General features: G+C 40.5%; 1 protein-coding gene across 2 annotated transcripts; it reads right to left on the minus strand.

The window, feature by feature from the left end:
• Nucleotides 1-888: 888 nt before the first annotated feature.
• Nucleotides 889-18,924, minus strand: SMPD4 (sphingomyelin phosphodiesterase 4). Of its 2 annotated transcripts, XM_055796792.1 has the most exons (19): nt 18,767-18,924; nt 18,412-18,498; nt 17,716-17,858; nt 17,489-17,564; nt 16,480-16,588; nt 15,821-15,873; nt 15,079-15,230; nt 13,559-13,691; nt 12,892-12,963; nt 9,276-9,365; nt 6,632-6,777; nt 6,129-6,219; nt 5,100-5,200; nt 4,633-4,796; nt 3,739-3,944; nt 2,928-3,161; nt 2,064-2,195; nt 1,776-1,904; nt 889-1,363 (listed from the first exon to the last, which is right to left on the minus strand). In XM_055796792.1, the coding sequence occupies exons 1-19, from the start codon at nt 18,803-18,805 to the stop codon at nt 1,037-1,039; spliced, it is 2,484 nt and encodes an 827-aa protein (XP_055652767.1). In that variant the 5' UTR covers nt 18,806-18,924; the 3' UTR covers nt 889-1,036. The 2 variants fall into 2 exon arrangements, with proteins under 2 accessions (XP_055652767.1, XP_055652768.1); XM_055796793.1 differs by lacking the exon at nt 9,276-9,365.
• Nucleotides 18,925-20,820: the final 1,896 nt, after the last annotated feature.

A 20,820-nucleotide genomic window follows, 5' to 3' on the forward strand; every position in this document is an offset into this window, starting at 1 on the left:
TGAAGAGTACGAGTGTTGAATTCAAGTGCAGTTTGTTGAAGATGGCTTATTTGAATAGCCTGAGATCTCTGTCACCAAAGCTGCTCACTAGTGTTTGTTTCCGTGGTGGAAAAACTACCTTTTTTTTATCATAGGCACTGCTGGTGTGGCAGTCGGACTGCACGGAGGAATGCAGCAAATCAGTGTTACTGTGATTACCTGAAACCATTTCTTTTTCTGTTGGGAAAGCTGTTCTGTTAGGATTACTGCCCTGCCGGTGAGCTCGGTTATTGTGTGATGGACTGTCTGGGCTCCTTGATGAGACTTTAAACTTCAGTGAAAACTTTTTTTACCCAGAGTTTTGGTATTTTGAGTGAATTACTGCTTTTCTTTATGGAACAAGGATATAGTGTGATTGGGCTGTTCTGTTTTCTCAAACTTGTTACTGCAGGCATAGCTTTTCTGTGTTACAGTCTAGTTTTGTGTCTTTGCTATATAAGCTACCCTGAGATTGTCTAGCAGAGCCAGGCAGCAAGTGCATCTGTAGTTGCTGAGCACAGCACAACACATCCTGCCTTTTGGCTCCCCAGGGCTGCTTGCTCTTGCTAGCTTCTCTAGACTGGATGCTTAAGGGTAGTAGAATGTGAATAAAATGTTCTTGCAGGCACCCCTTTTGGGAATTATCATGCTACTAATGAACACATCTTCCTGTTTTGAAGCACCATGCCTTTGTCTTCTGCACTTATCTTTTTACCCAGTACATTTCTGAAAATATTTATGCCTTTAATATTAATGTACTATAGTTATCTTACTCCCTACCCTCCCGAAAAATAAGTCATTCACTAGATTCTATAGGAACACTTTTATAAAAATAAAATTTACATTATCTCCATTCCACAAGACCACATCGTTGTTTAAAACTCAATTGACTTTAATATTAAAAAATATTAAATCATATGTGGAAGATCTGATATGATAATTCAGACATTTCAGTCACTGAATCCCAGGCTTGTCCTTAAAACATTTATTTTTACAAGTGTAAGCCGAACGAAGGAAATTAGTGTTCATGTGGTTTCCATCCTTCAAAGAAAAAAGTCATTATTACGGCATAAAGAAAATATCCAATCAGGATAATGAACGTGCAGCCCACTGGCCCAATGTAAAACCAGGATGCAATAAAGTAGATCATCAGTAGAGAGAGGAGAGTCCTGTAGCTAGCCAGAAACCTCAGACTGATTCTTGGTCCCCAGTTCTGGCTTGTTCTGTCTTTCACGACAGGACTGTACCTGATTTTGTGTGTAAGGTGGGGGTTGGTAAGATGATAGCGACAAAGTCTGCCAAGAAAATCCTCCCTGGAGCAAAGCACATCCATCTGATCAGCAAACTGAGGTAAGAAAAATTTAAACATTAGTATTCTACAGCAACTACCGTCATAAAGTAACTTACTTTAAGTTTTCTTCATTTATAGGAGATAGCGGGGGAAATCAAAATGTCCTTTTAAACAGAACTGCTTTATGCAGACTTGCCTTGTATCCATAGGAAGAAAAGGATTTGCTTTTTGTGTTTTAGAAACTTTTATTCTGAATGATACTTCATTGTTCATCAAGCATAAAGAATAAGTTTAAAATGTTACTATGTTTTGCATAGGAAAAGCAGAACTACAGGTACTATTAGGAAGTGTCCACCTAGACCACAATAAAGGAGATAGAGCAAGAACAAAGTGTCATATATGTGCAAGTGCAGTGAAGAACAGAAATCTGCCATGGAAGATACATAGAAGCAGTGCTGTTACTTACCCTTTCATTAAGCGCTGAGGATAATCGAAATAGGAGGCGGACAAGAGTTGCGTTCTCATAGCTTCGGATAGGCTGAAGCTCAGTATCTCCTTGATACTGCACGTCAAATCTACGTAAGCCATTTATGATCTAGAAACAGGAAAATAAACCTGTTGTAGCTCCCATCTGAAATAGCTTTATACAGGCACTTCTCTTGGCCCCCTGTAAGTTGCATTTCTCTTGCTGTAGAAGGACTGTTTTTTTTAAGAACAATCTGATGTAGCAATATGGAATCTAATCTAATCTCACCTGGTACTTGCCAAGGGGTGTAAGAATGAGGCCATCCTCGCTTTCAATACAGTCTGGAGGCTGTTTTTTTCCGTTCTCGTCTTGGGCTGTCCCACAGTTCATCATCATCTGGGTCAGTTGAGCTTCATTCAGCTACTCAAGAATAACACAGTTCTAAAGCATGTGTTTTATCTGTCTCCTTCTGTTTCATTTATTTCTTCACAAACTCTAGCACTGGAGCCTTTGACAGCCAGCACAGATACCAAGAACTGCTTAATAGCACCTCAGTTAAACACTGAAAGGAGATAAAAGTCTCCAGATTTGTCTGTGCTCATAAAATCCAAGAGTGCTATTCTGTTTTACATGTCCCTTACTCCTAGAGAGCTGTCAAATAGCTGTGGTCATCTCTCAATTCTGTATGAAGGGAGTGTGGCTGACAAAAGAAATTACTCTTTTAAGTTTAACCAAAGAAACAGACTACTTGTAGTTCATCCTTTCATCTATAGCTGCAGTTAAATGTTGTATTTTTATAGCTCTTCACGTTTAGAAGATACTGGACTGTTTTTAAAATTTAAGCTATGCTTCACCTGTTTGTAAACATAACAGGCACAAGTAAAGAGACAAGTTTGGTATAAACTACACAGTGCAAAAGAACAGTCACTTGAAACAAAGCAGGCTTGGTATTTAGAAATTCAGAGCATCTAGTTCCATCTGTATTGAAAAGTGTTTTGAAGTGGTCAGGTAAAGTCAAGCCTAGAAGAAATTTACAACAAAATTTGCTAGCAGGGTCTCTAATGTCTTTATTGACCCCACAAAGTACATTTGAGGAATCCTGACTCTTGCTCACACTGCCACATAGGGAAAAAATTCTTGGATATTACATACCTTAAAGATTTGGCAGAAGTATTCCAGTGCCTTCTCTAAATATTCATCTGTTTTTTTGATGCTGTCTTGCCCAATTTCATCAAGGTCATTGCCTGTGTAGGAGCCATTCATCTCAGATGGTGTAAATCTAAACCATGAAAAGAAGGACTGGCTAGCCGTTGTCTCTGCAGAATGGTCTGATATGGATTTTGCTGTCTGCTGTGCCTGCCAAATTAACTGAGCCAGTTTTAACACCTAAAACAAACAAAAGATTAACTGTGTGGGACAAAGGTAAAGGACTGCTATGCATAAACACATGGATAAAACTGTGCCTTAATACCTGGCAGTGAGAGCAAACCCAGCAAATTCATCCTTAACTTTCATGGACTTTGTGCCAAGACTGTTAGTTCCATTTCCAATAGGGCAAAGGTAGTTCTTTGCTGATGAAGCATTTAAGAAACTTGAGTGCTTCTTAGGTTTTCAACCGCTGTTTTCCCTCCTGCTATTTTTATCTGACCTGCTGATGGGTACTAATCAATACAGTGAATCAGAAGTTCACAGTAAGCATGTTTGAGACTAAATACAATATACTACTCCAAGGCAGCAAGCTGTTAACGTTAACTACTTATTTAGCAAAGAGCAAGCAGATTTTACAGCTGTGCTGGATTGAGAACGCTCAAGTTCCAGAAGTCACCATCAGCACACTTAATTATACAGTAAGTAGTACAGGGTGTGAAGTTTTCCACTCTTAACTTTTCCCAATACAGATGTTCAGCACTAAGAAAACATCTGTCAAAGTAGAAAGACAGGTGACAAAAAACGTGTTGCTCACCAAATTCCTGACTTCTGTGCCAAACATCTGTTTATACTGGAAGTCCTGTCCTTCTAGGCTGTAAACATGACTCTTCACCTTAAACGAGGCATCTGTAATAGTTGGAGGCCATGAGGAGAAGAAGCTTCCACCAAGTGGTGGGGTCATAAAGAGTCGGTGTTGACGATGGGGAATAACAAGTTCAGGCTCCAGGAATAACTGTTCTCCTAGAATTTGAGAAGAGTAGTGAAGATGGTTACATAATACTCCTGGTTTTGCCTGGGGAAGCTCTAGCTACAAAGCATCTTAAGGCTGCTGGGCAACTTGTTTCTAGATAGGCAGGTAGTTCTAGGGGGATGGAGGCCTTAATTACCTTTTTTTAATTAATTCTCTCTGCTCACAGCAGAAAATGTCAGGGGGCATTTAAATGCAGACCATACAGACAACGTTTTAAGCCTGGAACTTTTTTTCAACAAAGGCAGTGGAGAATCATGACACTTCAGACATAGATACTTGTCAAATCTTGCCTCTCCCAGATTTACTGTATCCTAATTATCCTGAAGTGCATACATAACTAGCTGTTTTGCTAAGTATAGATAAGAAGTTTTAATCCTGAGTTAAACAATCCAGTAAGACCCATAAGAAAAACTGACTTTATTGTAAATGCCCAGTATTGTGTTCTTTAAAGAAAAATTGTGGAATGAAATCTAAATGATGGTGGTTAGAAAAGAACTATAGACATACTAAACCAATACAACACACATTAGTGAAGACACGCAGACTTTTCTGAGTGGCAAAATAGCATGCAACATGGGAGAGTAAGTCTACCCACCTCAGTGCTTCTGAGGCAAGGTTGTAGTCATTGTGGAGAAAGACTGAGACAGGACAGCACAGAATGTCAAAATATCCATTTACCTTTCAGGATCATTTCAGCTAGATTGGGCTGAGCAAAGACCTTGGCTACTCGGAACACCATGAGAGCGTTTTTTGGACTGACCAAGTCAGTTCGAAGAGCTCTGTTCAGAAATCCTACAAACAGCTTAGTATACATGAGTAGGTTTTCTTGAACGAAGGTTGACCTGTCAAAGTGAGTACGGAATTTGTGAGTACAGCTATGTAAATAATTGTTACTTTGTCTTCTGCCAAACAAGTCATTAAGGGGATGTTTTATACTGTCTCTGAACAGATGGTCTATCTATCTGTATTGAGACAAAAGACTATTCCTCTCAAAACAGAAGCTTGTGTTGTAAGAAATCATCTTTAATCTTGTACAGGAAGCTAATTCAGGTTGGAGGATGGTTCTTGAAATCCTGCTGTTTTACTCAGGATCTGCATAAACTTGATATCTGATTCATATAACTCACAGCTGCTTTCCTCCTTACCATTTTTCCGACACGCTGCGAGGCAAGGGCTCAGCACTTTGTGGTGGCTTTTCCGGAGCATACCTCCAAGGCTGCAAGTAACTTAACCACATCTCAAGAACCTAAGCAAAATCACACAAACACATGAATACCAATACTTTCTGGCAAGGAAGACACGGGTTTTTGTTTGATTTTTTTTAAACCTAGTGAATATTATCTTAATGAAACCTAGAAGTTTTTAGTAATAAAGCTCTCTCTAGTTATCTGAGTATCTTTGAAAGAGAACTGAAAAAACTTAAGTGCATGTTCATTAGGGCCAGTCTGGATTTTCTGTAATACTCAAATGATAGTGTTCACTGAATCTCTGTTGAAGGAAGTAAACAAGATGCTATATTAGTACAAGTTCAGCTCTCCTCTGCTGCATAGAGGTACCCACCACTCTGAGGAAACACAGTGGAGTCCTGATTGCACTGAAGCCAAGAATAGATTTGCCTTGGCCTCTGCAAACATTTCTTCTGACAGTCTGTCTTACATGTGTACCTCAGGCGCGGTGATATAGCTAACTACAGGTCCAGTGAGGAAGGTCTGGCCTGTTACATTCTGCACTTTTACATTCCTACATTAATTACCAAGAGTCATGGCCTGCTATTTCTTTTCCTGCTTGCAGGAGGTAATATTTGCAGTATCCACTGCAAAATAATACCACATTACTTTTGTTTATGACCTGTTTTATTAGGTAAGATACTAAGAAATTAGGACCTATGAGAATGTATCTGTTTTAAGAGAGTAACACCTACTACTTTTCAATCGACAGCCATTTTCACTGTCAGAAAAATCAGCCAACAACCTACAGTAATTCTCACCATGATCTTTTCAACTTCCTTCTTGTGTCCAGTTGGCACTCTACAATAACATGTAGATTTTCTGTTACAGAAAAAGAACTTGACCCCTCTAGAAAAAGATTTGAAGACCAAGAAATAGCTGCTAAACAGCAATAACTAGTTACTAGTTCTGTTGAGTACAGACTTAGAAAGACAACCAGGTACGTACTGCTCTGAAAGAGGCATCCAGAGGCCAGTGGCCAAAACAGTGTTGCAGAAATATATAAAGTTTCTCCTGGACAAACCGAGGAATTACAACCCTGAAAACAAATTCAAAGACAGTCACATGCATAAACCAGAAGCAGATTTTAAAAACAAAAAGCTTCCACAAATAAAAATACAGAAAGGACCGACCCATACTTGTTCCTTCACTTCGAGCCACAGCTTTTCAGCTCCTATACATAAGCATAAAATTGTCTACTAACCTTGGCCAGAAACCTGTGGAAGCATTTTCTTTCCTCTGACTTGTACCAGGATACAGACTAGTGTAATAGCAAGACATCCCCCCTCCTGAGGCTGCCCCCCCCAACTAGTGGATGTGAGAAACATAATCTGTTAGCTCTTACATACTTTTAATAATGTACTTCTGTATTTAACCATCAAAACAACCTAATTCAACCTCTTTTTATGGAGAACCTCTCTATGTTTCAGAGAGACTGCACAGGTACCTACCTTTTAAACTCCTCTAGCGGGCTGGCTGTGTGGGAGTGGGCTGAAGGGGAGAGAGGCTCTGGTTTCAGGCTGTTGCTGAAAGCATGCAGATGTTTCACAAGCAGTCTTACCACTAGCACGTGCTCCTCAGTAGGCTTAAATGACTCCTAGATTCAAAGCAAAAGGCAGGAAGATAATGAGTATCACACACTAAATGTCCAGGAGATAATTCAGAAAAATCGTAATTCTCAAATCAGAAATTGAAATACAAGAAATGCTGTCATCCTCCTAGGTTCTTCACTGTAGTTTGGTGCCATCTGATTTTATACAAACTGGCTCCTTAGGACAAGCTGCAACCATCTTCCATCAGTTCACTAAGAAACACTAGCATATTTTTAATAATGATTGTAAGAAAAAGTATCCACAGTACTCTAAAGCACTGAACTTCAGGCTAGCATTAAAGAACAGAATAACCTGTGGATTTCAACTTACCCCTTTCTAAGAAAAGAATATTCAGCCTTTCATTATGGTTATAAGTTCATTGCTGTGGACAGCACAACAGATCCTTTGTTTATGTGCTTGGCTGGCCTTCCTATGCTGGTACTCATCTGCCTTATAAGAAAGAATAATCCTAAAAGAATAAAAACTGCTTCAAGTCCTGCTTCTAGCATCATTCTGGGCAGAAGTAGCCTGAGTGGGAGTAGCACAAGGAGTGGTGGTGAGCCACAGTGATGTTATTAATAAATGAGTGAGTCTGTGATATAGCAGGGAGATGAATGAGGTAAAAAAAAAAGCTAGTCCTTCTGGGTCTAGACCTTCAGAGCTGGTCTGCTGCAGAATCTGGGGTCAAAGCACTAACTCCTTTGCTACTGTAATCTGTTTTAAGAGTAGTAAACTAATCTCAATCCACTACTGAAGGCATATTTTAAGAGATCATTTGTATTCTAAGTCTTATAGCTCTCATGTTTCTCAAAAGTTGAGAAGAATGTGCATGGAACGAATTATAGGTGCAAGTATAATGGAAGATGCTGGAAGAGCATATTAGACAATAGCTGCAAGATGTTTCCAGGATGCCAAATGCAGCTATGCTGAGGTAAGACGCTGAATATGATTCTAGGAGACTGACAGGCATTTTTATACAAAAAGCTTCCACTTCTTAAATCAATTCAACAGTATTTCCAGTACTGGGGGTGGGAGGGGGGCCTCTGTGTATGTGTCTTTGCGTGTCCTTTCTCTGCAATGTGTGAGGCAAAGCAGATGTGTTTTTACAATCTCTTTAAGATTTTTAATACACTGTAAAGTTCATTCTAGGAAGTAGATTCAACGCTTGATGATAGATATAGTCATGTAGTACAGCCAGATCTGAGGCTCTGCTAGGGGACAGGATAACCTGTTACCAGTTCTAATGAAGGCTTGGCTTGTATTCTTGACAGCTCCTGGTAAGTCAGCACGTTTTCTGCAGTCCTGAGAAGAGTTTATATATAGAGGGCAGAACTAAGAAATTACTTGGTCCTAGTTTAGATCAATATCTCCAAAAACAATTAAGAGAATTTGAGTACTCTGCTATAAGCCTTTAAAGGGTGTAATTTTAAAAAAAAATGCTAGGCTCCCCTTAAAGGTGCATTTTGAATTTACAAAAAACCCATACCATTATTTTACTACACTGTTTCAGGTGATCCTACTAGTTTTTCTGCTTAGCAATTCTCAAAATTACCTCTTAGCTTGGACATTACGAACACCACTGGTTTAAAAAGTATTTTTCCTCAGAAGTGTTTTTGTTCAAACTTTAGCTTACAGGATGGATATACGCCGTTCTTAACACAGTAATTAGATAAACTTAATAGTAAAAAAGATTTAAAGACAAGTAGTAGTTCCTGTTTTCCTTGCTAAGCAGTACCTTGAGATACCATAGCACTTTATAAAAAAAAAGGATTAAACAGCAGGAAAATTCCATGTAGTGCTAAAGAGCTTTATAGTATAATAAAAGCTTTATAGTACATATGCTCAGCCCTCCCCTTTCCCAAAATGAAGACCCAATGAATAAAGGGCTTGAGAAGGGAAAGAGGAATCAGCAATCTGTTCCAACAGGAATGTTTTTGCATGCACATTTCCTGAACAATCTGCAAATGTACCACAAGTGTGCTTCTGCAAAACTGGATAGTCAAGATCACATTGCCACTATAGATTTAGTACTGTCCAGTGACATTTCACCAACTAAAAAACCCTAGATGTTACCTACCTTAATTTTAGGTGACAGCCATGCAAATTCTGATCTTCTCTTCCATGCAAGTTTTGCTTAAATGACAAGTGTGTGAGGGGCAGAAATCTGCCATCAGTGGAGCCAGTTTTGGTGTCAAAAGATGTCAGCATAGCTGATATGCCTCTTTCTACAATGCATTACAAGAATGCAAGTCTAAAATTAGAATTCCCAATTAGTTCTCATAATATACTAGATTTTAACTACTTCCTCCATGACCTTTGCTGATACTTCTCAGTATCTGTTTTCACTGAAAATTTAGTAACTCTCAATGCATTGCTCTCAATCAAGTTGTAAAACCATACCTTAGCAGAAAAAGCTGCTGTACAGCTAGCACCAATACACTTCGCAGATTATATGATGGAACAAGATTTTTATAAAGGAAACAAAATGAAAAGATGGTAATACTTGGTATGCGTGGAGGGCCTGGTAGCTGGATTGGGCAGGACTACCATGGTGTTTACTGGAGATACTGAGTCGGTAGTGGAGAACCTCCAGCTGAGACAACAGAAACAAAAAGGAAGGGGGGGAGGGAAAAAAGGAGAGAAGAGAGCAAGAGAAAAAAAAAGTGAGAATGAGCCCAAGGAAGAAGGGGGCGGGGGGGGGGGGGCGGGGAGGGAAATGAACATCAAAAATACAGTCAGGGACAACATATCACAATAACAACTGCAGCCACAGTATCCTCTTCTTTCTGCTGTTCAGTAGATTGATTCCACAGTATTTCATACCCTTTATCAACTTGGAAATACAACTGGGAGCAGGTGTCCAAAAAGTATAATTGTAAGTGGCTGAAGCTGTTCTCTGTGCTACCCTCAGAGCAGAGGTAAGGGCTATGGAGCTTTTGCCAAATAAATTTCTGATTTCAGAAGTTAACTGAACTGCAGTGAGAGGATTTATACACTGTTACAGTGTTTTATTAAATAATAGAGTAAAAGCATTCAATATTCTGCAAACTTTTTAAATACTATTTTGAAAAATTATAATTTCTTCCTGTGCTGCTGGAGAAGCAGGGTTTGTGTACTGGGAAGAAGCTCAAATTGATACTTTTTTCTTCCCAAAGAACAGGAAGGAAACAAGTTTGGCTTTTTATAATCACTGTGAGCCTGTCCAGTAAGCTTCCAGTTCTGAGAAATCCTCTGTATTCTCTTTCTACTTAAAGGCCATTTGGGAAAGCTACAGATCTTTTACTATTAGGGAAACATCACATGTATAAAAAGGCAAAAGACATAGCTAACACACAACATTATATGCTGGTGCAAAAGGCATCTTGACTTAACACTAAGGTCTCTGCAAGCCTCAGCCAGATCCCTTCTTGGATGAATGAGGTAAAGAGTAGTTTTTGACAATGTGATGGTGAAGAGGATACTGTAGTGACAGTGACACAAATGTGTGAAATTAATGAAAAAACATAAAACAACAGATGTACACTACACAGATCCCAATGACTACTGTCAGGCATCTAAATTAACTCTCCAGATCACACCTCTGCTGTCTTTGAACAGCCCCTACCCAACCTCGTCTAGTGCCAGTTTGGTATCTTTTGGTCTTACACTCTTAGAGTGGTAGGATTGCTACTGCAACTCCCCAACAGCTCAGACACATCATCTGCTTCGTAACCGACTCCCCTATCACAGGAATCAGTAGCAAGAAACTGTAGTCTAATGGGTGTTCCACATGCAGTGCTGGGGTCTGTGGCACCTGGCATTGAAGCTTGGGAAGCATTACATAAAACTTAAACAACTTTTTGTTAAGGGTTCGTTGTGATTACAGCAGAAGGGGACAGGAAAGATGCTGCACGCTTTGGGCTCTGGATCATCCAAGAAAGAAAAGGCAAATAGACAATGTAAAAGAATAGGAAAAGAGTTGAATTAATGGGGGAAACGGTGAAACTCCATATAGCAAACAGTGTCAACCTCAGGTTCACACCAGACCAAGAAAGAATTCAAAGTGGTAAAGTAGAAAAGTAGTAAATCTTCTCAGAAGAAACTATTTACTATTCATTCCCATTCCACCACCTTCCACTTGTAAAGAGAAGTCTGTGATGACATTAACAAGGTTTAAGGAAACTCTATCATTCTTCGAGGAACTTCACAGGGAAGTTACATATCTGGGATCTGGCTTGGCCCATCAAAGCAAACAAGTCTGACTGCTGGACAAAGAAAGAGCAAGTTCTGCGAAACCTCATCCCCCTTCCAATACAGGTATGTAGCCATTTCAAGTGACTGATGGTCAAACACGTCTAGATCCAGGGATGAACGGTCACTAATAACCCCTACTTCCAAAGGCACAGAAGGCTAAACAGAATCAATTGAACCTGCATAACTAATAAGGTTTAGGGTGACCTTAGGTTTCCCGTCAAGCCCTTTAACCCTTATATTAAAACAAAACTTGCATTTCTGCAGATTCTGCTTCCTCATGTGAGGAACTATGAAGCAGACCTTAAGCCCACCCCGAGACCAGTCTACAAAGCTTAGTTTAAATATCACAGGCTTATGAACAATCCTGTCCCCACCTGATCTGGAACCCTTCCTCGGTCCTGCAGGCAGGATCCTTCACCCATTTAGGGATGTCAGGGGGCATTCCAGTCCCCTGGTCAGGTGTTCTAACCCCCAAAGAGTGAAGACTTCCTTTTTCAATACACCCATGATTTCTTCCCATCAAAGATGAAACTAGAACGCCATCAGGGAGTTATGGCCTCAAGCTGTGCCTCAACACACCTTGTGGGAGATCCCGAGGTGATGATTTCAGAGAACTTTAAGCTCTACCTAGGCCCTGTTCCACCATAACATTGGTACTCATTGTCTGTAACTGCTGCTCCCTAGGTGTTAGAAGAGAACATCTGAAATACAGAGGGGTGAACAGAGGAGAGAAGTTTAAAGCAATCATTAATATCTGGCCTAAGCACAGCGCTTGATGCACAAAGACTGGACAGACAGACAGACAGACCAAAGGTACTCCAAAGCAAAGCCTTTCCATCACAGGTGCACAGCCATGCTGCTGGGAGTCCCAAGTGGAGACTTTGTAACATTACCGAGTTTGCATTTTGACCTCAACTTTTAAGAATAAGAGACAAACCCCATCACACTTCAGCTCTCCAATGTTTTTCCCTCACAAAATATAACTATGTTATTGTAGCCTGTGGAGTAAAGGATCAGAATTTATCAGTCAATCAACTCTCATATTGCCTTTTCGCACAGGAATAAATCCTGAGTAGCTTTCATATTTCCTTTCCCTTCTATGAAAGTCCCACTGTGACCCAGAGGGAATTCAAAGGATCAACACTTTCTCCTTCAAATTCCCTTTACATTTATAATGCCTTTGATCTTAGCCTCCATAACACTTACTTAATTTTTACATGCAGTAGTTTGTTATGAAACAGGCCACCACAAACTGCTTAGAACAGTGTATTATCCGAGCAAGAGCTTTTAAGATATTCTGAATGCAGTAGCTACAGAACTGCTTCTGACACCATTATGGTGAAAAGCATATTTTGGAATATAAAACAACAAAAGGCTTATTTATTTAACACTGAAGGACAGTTTGGTAAGGTTTCCTTTTTTAATTTGGATTTATGCTAAAAAATGGTTACAGATCTCAGAAATTACTAATTGGTATTTCAATAACAGATGCTGTGGTATCACTGCTGGAAATCAATTTAAGTTATTTTTAGCAGCCACGTTGCCCCAGCAGGATTTAACACTATAATTTTATAGCGGCATCTTCCCCATCATTAGTAGTTTGATTACTAGTGTTCAGATTGTTGTGACCATCCCACAAACTTGTCTTTTACAAAGAACAAAACAAAAACAACACAGCTTCTGCAATGAAGGCCCATCTGGGTGACACACTTATTCACAACATTCTTCATAACTGCATTAGCAATTCTGACACACTCATGTAGATACTCTGGTATGTTATTTCTTATGGACCAATACACCAAAAAAATTATCCACAGAACAGGAGATTTACCCCAAGATAAGGTCAACCATCAGGTGATGCTCATGAATGAAGTACAAACTATTACCTTGACATGAGGGGACTGCATTTTCTGATACATTTCCAGTGAATAATGATGTAGCCACATTTCAACAAAGATCTGCAAAACAAATATTCTCTCAGCTAGGGAAATAGAAATAATCCAGGACTTGTCAGTCACAAGCTAGGTATAAGGGAAGACCACAGTATATAAATTGAAAACTAAGCTGTACTTGTAAATAGACAGGAACCTATTCAGAGACATTTCAGGTTATCATCATGTCAATGCGAATGACTGAGTTGGCATACTGTTCACACCTGTTTCAGAACAACTGTTAAGTCTAGGTTCTCCTCTCCCTTCCCTTGATGGTGAACAGAACCAACTTTCTCTGAGGTCAGCCTTTGCTTAGAGCATAGAATTGATGTAAGATTAAAAAAAAAAAAAAAAAGAAATCAGATTTAGAAACTTTTCTGGAAAAAATTGCTCAAATGCTTGAGATCAGTTGTTGTATATGAAGTCTAAAAAAAAGGTATTAAGTGCCTTTCAAAATTACAGCTTAACAGTTTCACAGTGGTTCTTTGTTCCACTAACAGAAAACAACAGCTGCACTGCTCAATTCCAAAACCAAAATGGCATAAGATCTCTGGTTTAAAAAGATTCCTCAGTTAGCACCAAGAAATGTTGTGTGGTGTTCTCTTCCTTAAATCCAGCCTACCTGAAGCAGTGTTTCTGATCTCCAGATCTCCTGGGAAGCTGGGTCAGCATTCACAGAAGGCTGATGGGCAATGTGCCGTTTCAGCAAGCTGGTGTGATGCATGCCATAGGAAGTGAAAGGCACTGCTGGAGACCTTTAAAGACAAATTAATGGAAATACTGGAGTCAGTAACAGTCAGTACAGAGAAATATATAATTGCTTTTAACTACCAGTTTATAAACTGGAAAACAGTCTTTAAGAAGTAGAACTGCGTAGTTGATTACACATTTCAAAATTCTGCGACGTGTTATAATTACTAGTCACTTTAACTATAAACAAGCACTACATCACTATTCATACTGTGTGGAACCAGCTTTACACAGAGCCCATGTAATGTTCAATAATGCATGGGTTTTCACTTTCTCCTACTCTGTTTTTCTTTCACTCTGCCTTCTATATACATAATTCACCTGATCTGTATCTTCCTAGGTATACACTAAGGCTCAACAGACCATGTAAATTGATATTTGAAATGTATTTTAAATGCAGTTATATAAAATATAATGGCTATTTAATTTGCATAAAATCACTAATATTTATCGATAATTTATTATTGATAATATTTTATAAATTGAAGTAGCAAAACCAATTGTGAAAACATGGACTTCCGCAACTTAGCCATCATAAAGCACAAAAGATTGGGTGCTTGTATTGGAGAATTTTCACTTCAGCTTTGTGAGTTGGGTTTTATGCCATTATCACACAGACGTACAGAACTTCAGTAAGTGGTCAAAAATCTTCCATCCTCCCCCTCCTTCCAGTTGTGGCTAAATAGCTTGATCTATTACTGTGCAAAAAGTCACCTGAAACGCAGTCACTCATATGATTTGACTACTAATATACGTTTTGGCTTTTTATATCAGGAAGTTATCAACGAAGAAACCTACGAGCACTGTCAATCTGCAACAAAGCCATAGACACGGTCCTGACATAGCAATTTTAAAGAACTGCACAACAGGTAATGACAGCATTAAATAATTAAGGATGGTAACCTCAGAACTGAAATAAAATGACCAACTGACAAGTTGTCTGGCTTTGTAGCAACATTAATGAAAAATGCAAAGTTTCCTTGTAACAGTGGTTATATCACCAGTCCTATCTTTACCACATGCCTTATGTGTCTAAAGATGATAAAACTACCATCATCTGTCCTACTCCACTTGCAGGGCACAAAACACCACGGGAGCTACCGAATGGATGAATTTCTGTTGCTTGTACCTGCCTTTTCTGCTCCAATAATAGCTACCTTTCAGACTTCCAAATGAAACCTTTATTAAAATTAGTATTTTAAAATATTAAATGCAAATATTAAATAGTAAAATTAAATGAACATAAATCTATTTAAATTCTTTAATTATATAATAAGTACATACAGATCATAAAGAGCAGAGGTGTTTTCTACTTGTTAGAGATTTCATTCCAACAACCTGTATTTTGTAAGCACTGTTCCCACAGTTTGCCTCTGGCACTGTAGTCATTACCTGGGAGTCGGGGAAGGGATGGCTCCCCCAGGATTTGAAGAAGGTGGAGGAAGGACACTTCCTTCTGTGGGTAGGAAACACTTCAGGTATGTGTCTACCAAGATGAAATAAGCACTGTTGGAAGGGCTGACATGGCGGGTGACGGGTGAGTTCTGAAAGAGACACAGGATGTACTTGGAGTTATATACTGTTAGATTAAAACACTGCTAGGGAGTGCCTGCTACACAGCCAGCCCTGTTCAGTACAAATAAGCAGAAGCCCAGCAGTTATAAAGGGTGAACTGACAACACAGACACTTCGGAGCAAAGGTAAAGTAACTAACTGTAAGAGAACTGTTGCTGTAGTATGTAGTAGTGAATGTAACCCAGTGTGAGAAGAGCGCAATGTTGTACAGAACAGGGAACAACAGGAAGAGGAACCAACTAAGCAGATGCCATAGCATGACGCCGTGGTTATGACTATATAAACAGCCTTACTGGAGAGAGGGGCAGAAAACCCATCTGGGATCACTGCCTGCTCCGTGCTGGCATGTTGTTGGACAGGCTGCTTACTGGTATACCTGAGGTGGGTATTTTGTTTGTTACCTAGTCTTATATCATCAACTGAACCAAGGTGATAACAAATTCTAAAAGTACAGATAAAAGCGCTGTTTATTTAGCTGGACAGCATTTCAGCAGGCTCTTAAAGCATTGAAAAGAAAGGGTAATAATATTTTAAGGGAAAAATTACAAAAGGTACTTACCTTCTGTGTAATCAAACTAATTGCAAAGTAAAACATGTAATATTCAAATGGATCTGGAACAACAGAGTCAAGGATGAGATAATAACAACCAGGTACAGTGGTTAGGTATCTGGGATGCTGACTAGACATTGAATTTTTGTTTTGTCAGTGCTCAATTAACTTGCTGGAGCTTAGCAGCACATTCAGTTTTGACTTCTTGTGTTTCAGCTGACTCAAACACTGGTGCGTGAGGTTTCCTCTATGTGCCAAGGTGCATTTGCATTACTCTTCTTAGCACATTTGACTAATCTCAAACTAAAACCAGTGCAGCTGCAGCTACACTGCTCTCAACAAGTACACTAGCTGCAAAGTTAACATGCCCTTTTTCTATCATATTACATAAACTATGAGCAGTTACGAAAAGAAAAATCGTGAAATACAGGCTCTGTAATCACTGGGAGTATTGCTGTTGACTTGAATAAGGCCAGAAATCCCCCCACAAGGGTTTATGAGAAGAGGACAAATTTATTTTTCATTGGAATCTAAACATTTTTAACCAGCTCACTCTTCAGCAGGATTGTGATTTACTGTAGACACATAATAAATATATAACAGAAATGCCTGTAATATCTGTTTTAGATATTTAAAAGGAATTAAATGTTCAGCTGTTAAAAGGATACTAAGAGCCAAATTCAAACCTAAACCACCAGATGAAGGAAACTGGACTTTATTGTGGTATAAAGAGCATTCTGGTAGGACTTGCTCTTGTATTGAAGCCTTCACGGGGCCCTGAAAGACAGAGTAACAAAATATTAATCTGTATTAATCTGGCTACTCAGCATACTTGTGGAGTATGTTTCAGATAGTGAAGTTCTGTTGCATTCCAGCATTCTGGGGTGCTACCTACATTCAGCTCAGTGGGATTTTGCTGCATTGCAGTAATTCCTTGTGCAAATGCATATTCTTTAGGTAACTGCCAACTTTCTCACTGAAAATGAGTATTCAGTACAAGGGGGAAAAAAAAGGAGAAAAAATAATAATAAAAAAAAAAAGCCTTCACCAACACTTTTCCAGTTGGGAGTGGGAGAAGCACAAAACTGGTGTATGGCTGATGGTTTTGCTAGGGTAACTGAGCTGTGGACCAGCAATTACTACATACTTAACGATGTTTCCTTTTGTTAAAGGCTGTAGCACTGTCTGAATCAATTTCTAGGTAGCAGGTAGCAATAGAAGAAACACAGCGAAACAACTGAGCAGATAAACATTTTTGTTTGAAATGCCGTACTTCATAACCAGGATAACAGTTAGTCTTCAAACAGACAGGCACAAAGTGCAGCCAGGGAAGGCACTGCTCTGTAACAAGCCTGGAAAACTATTTCCAATCCTGCAGCTACTGGGAGTCAAGAAAAAGCACACTACTTTCTCTGGGGACATGATAGGAATCACAATGTAGCCTTCTTGGCTGAACAACACAGATATCTAGCTGCTGACAACCACCTCTCCTCAAAGTTTATGGCTGGGAACTCTCCTCCTCCAGCAACCATTTAAAAAGAAACAGGTAGGCTCTAAACTTGGAGCACTGAAGCTATGCTTTGGCCTATATGGAACCATACATATAAAGTGCACACAAAGTTCCAATAGGTGCAATAACAGCCATATTCTGTTCTTACAAATTTTTCAGTTACTCACTGGAAGATACGAGACTGGGAAATCGTATCTGTACTCTTCTGCTTGGAGTTTGTAAACCAGCTTCATCATCGGACCACTGCAAATAAGCATCAGAAAGAAAATCCCCGGTAAGTACCCTCTACCTTCTCACTTTTTGTGAACTTATGTTTACATAATGGAAAAGGGTCAAACACTGGTTATTTGCTTACCATACATTTTTTAATCTGTGCTGAAATGAATGAGTTTACCTGGGATCCAGGAAATCCAAAGCCACAGAATATTCAGTAGGATTTGTTCTTCCTTGCAAACAGCGAAGATTCCAGCCTATGATGATGCCATCCAGGCTGCCAAAAATGCTCTCCACCAGCCATGGGAAGATACCATGTAGTTCCTTTAGGGAAAACAGACCCAAATAATTAATGTGTACAATTCCTCACTTGAGCAGTCTCTACTGCATGTAATAGGATGCACGGATACTGTCTGCCAGCTATTTATGCTTCCCAGTTATCACTGGGCACAGGTTCTGTTTGGAAGAATGTACATGGCAATTACAGGAAATCTATCATTATTTCTGATCCTACTAAAATTGCAGTGACACTCATCAGCATTGCATGCAATTATTTGCCACATTTTAAGAACTAGCATCACTTGTAAATTGGTGCTGAAAGGAATTAATGAAATGCAGTCAATGGAAACAATCTTTTAATGACTAGAAAACGTTTTTAACTCTAGGGAAACAGTGGATTCCCACTGGTTCACCTGGGGTCTTCAAACTTTGCAATAAGAGAAATGGGAACAAAGAAAACAGTAAGATGAAAAAAGCAAACTGCCCTGAAACGCGTCACTGTATCACAGAGTGGTTGGGGCTGGAAGGGGCCTCTGCAAACACTCTGATCCAGCCCCTGCTAGCACGGGTCGGGAGATGCCGGGCAGTGACGGCTCACCTTGGCGGGGAACTCCTCAATGACGGTCTCCAGGTCGTGGCACCTCTGCACAAATGGCTTGCTGACACAGTCTGCCTTCAGCGTGGCCTGTCGCACACCACAGGGGAAATCAGTCACCGCTAACAGACAGGGCAGGGCTCATTACAGCCACGACGTAAGACATCCCCCAATTACGCCGCTGCCCCGGCACAGCATTGCCGTTGACACGGGAGAAGTTACACCCACCCACCCTGCAAGTCCAGGGCACCCGGCAGAGCTGCCGCGGGCCCGGGCGCCGCCAGCTCTACGCAACAGGGCGCTGCGCCCCCCGGCCCGGCGCCGCCTCCCCGGTGTCCGCCCGCCCCTTGCCACCCACCAGCAGGAAGCTGGGCTGCTGCAGGTGCGGGCCGGCCATGCCGTGCCTCCCGGCGGGCCGCGCTGCGGAACGAGGACCGGAAACGGGGGTTCCCGGCTGCGCGGCTCCCTCCCGCGCTCGGCGCAGCCCTTTCGCGTCACCGCCCTCGCCCGGCGCGCCGCCATGACGCCACCCCTGCGGCCGGCGCGCCTCGCGGAGGGGCGCGTGCCGCTGTTGCCGTGGCGACGGGCCTGCAGCTCTTCCCGCCTCAACATGGCCGAGCTGAGGGAGGGGACGCGCTGCCCGGCCTGCGGCTGGCCGCGGCCCGGCGGCCTCAGCCTCTTCCCCAGGGACCGGGGGAGGGGGCTGGGCTGCGCCGGTGGCTTCTTTTGAGGGCGGACCTGGGGAGCTGTGAAAAATGTATCGCGGGGGAGCTGGGGGCCCGCAGCGGCCTGGTCTGGTGGTGGCGAGGCCGAAGCCGCCATTTGCACACACACTGGTGTTTGGAGAGAGCTACTTGCGAGCAAAGCCACCCTTTGCACACGTACTGGTGCTTGGAAAGAGCCACTTGTGAACAAATTAAAAGCAGTGTGGACAGAGACAGAACTTACTGATAACACATGCTTCCTGACTTTTCAGAAGGTCGGGTTTTGTCCAAACTATGGGTGAATTTTAAAGCGGTACATTAGAAGAACATCAACTTTATGAAGGAAAAGTAGGATTTTTTTTCACTTAGAAGCATATTAAATGCCCAGAAAACTACATCAGGACATGAGGCAGTTATGACTGTTGAAAATGAGAGCTGTGTACATCAGCTGAGCTATAGGAACCAGTAATTACACATTTCAAGGTAATTGATGAGGGAAGGTGAAGTCACCTGGAAAAAAACCACTGTTATAGAGGTAAGCATAATCACTTCTCATTGTATAATCAGAGCGAAGGAAATCCTTGTGATGGTAATATCCCACTGGTAGATAGACAAACTAAAATTAAAACTGCTAATAATGCTGAAGAGCATTTGATACGCTTTTATGATTCGTATTTAGAAGGAAACAAGATGTTACATTTAATTGCAAAGCCCCAGTAATTTGTATGCAAGAAAAATAAATGGTCAGAAAAACTGCTGCTAATTCCCTTAAAAATGGGGAATTGTGGGGAAATTCCATAAAACCAGGGGAATGTTCATGTTGTGTCAGTATTCAGAGAATTCCAGTCAAAGGTCTAGAAAAGAATAATTAATTTTAAAAAATACTGAAGACAGACATATAATTAACACTGGTAAACATGATGACAGAAAATAATCCTGCTCAGACAAGTTTGGGGTTTTTTGTGACAAGATTTACAGGTTTTGTCAGAAAAGATCAGTCTGTATAAAATGTAAATTTTCTTGATCATTTTGATTTTTTTATGCAAGGAGGTGCAGAAATAGTGGAGTGAAATGGTCTGGTTTAGGTTGTGTAGGAGCTCAAACGAAATGATGTGGCCTCATATTCCACCACTGTCATCAACATTGAAACAAAGTGTAAAAAATTGTGTTACAGTGAACAACAGAGGAATTCCTTTTGTAACGTCAGCTCTGACCCTGCAAGGTGACTTTATTGATCCAGTTTGATAGGATTATTTACCAGTGTAAAATTATTCCATATTTACATAAATGTTTACAGGATCAGAATTAAAAATGGTACATTAATTCTTGGTATTGACATGTGCTTCCATTCCAATCTGCTTTTCCCAAACTGGATCTCAAAACTGCTTTTTGATCTCAGTGGTAAGAGGAGGCAAGGCAGCAGCTCCAGTGGCAGCAGAGCAATCCAGTTCCTAACGGCTGAAAAGGCAAATTAACAGCTTTTCAGACAGCTCCATTTGGAATTCTGCCGCGCAATGAATTTGCTTTTTCCTTTCATTTTTTATATTACATATGATTTCTTTTAAAAACAAATGTGCAATATTTTGAATGTAGCAAACTGGTAACAGGTGAAAGAAGAGTTCTTTGACACGTACGTGTGTGTGACTGAATATAACTGCTTGAGCTGCACTTGCTGTGGTGCATATGCATGTCCTGGGTGGGATGCTGG

The sequence above is a fragment of the Falco peregrinus genome, chromosome 2, assembly GCF_023634155.1.
Source record: "Falco peregrinus isolate bFalPer1 chromosome 2, bFalPer1.pri, whole genome shotgun sequence".
Lineage (NCBI taxonomy): Eukaryota > Metazoa > Chordata > Aves > Falconiformes > Falconidae > Falco > Falco peregrinus.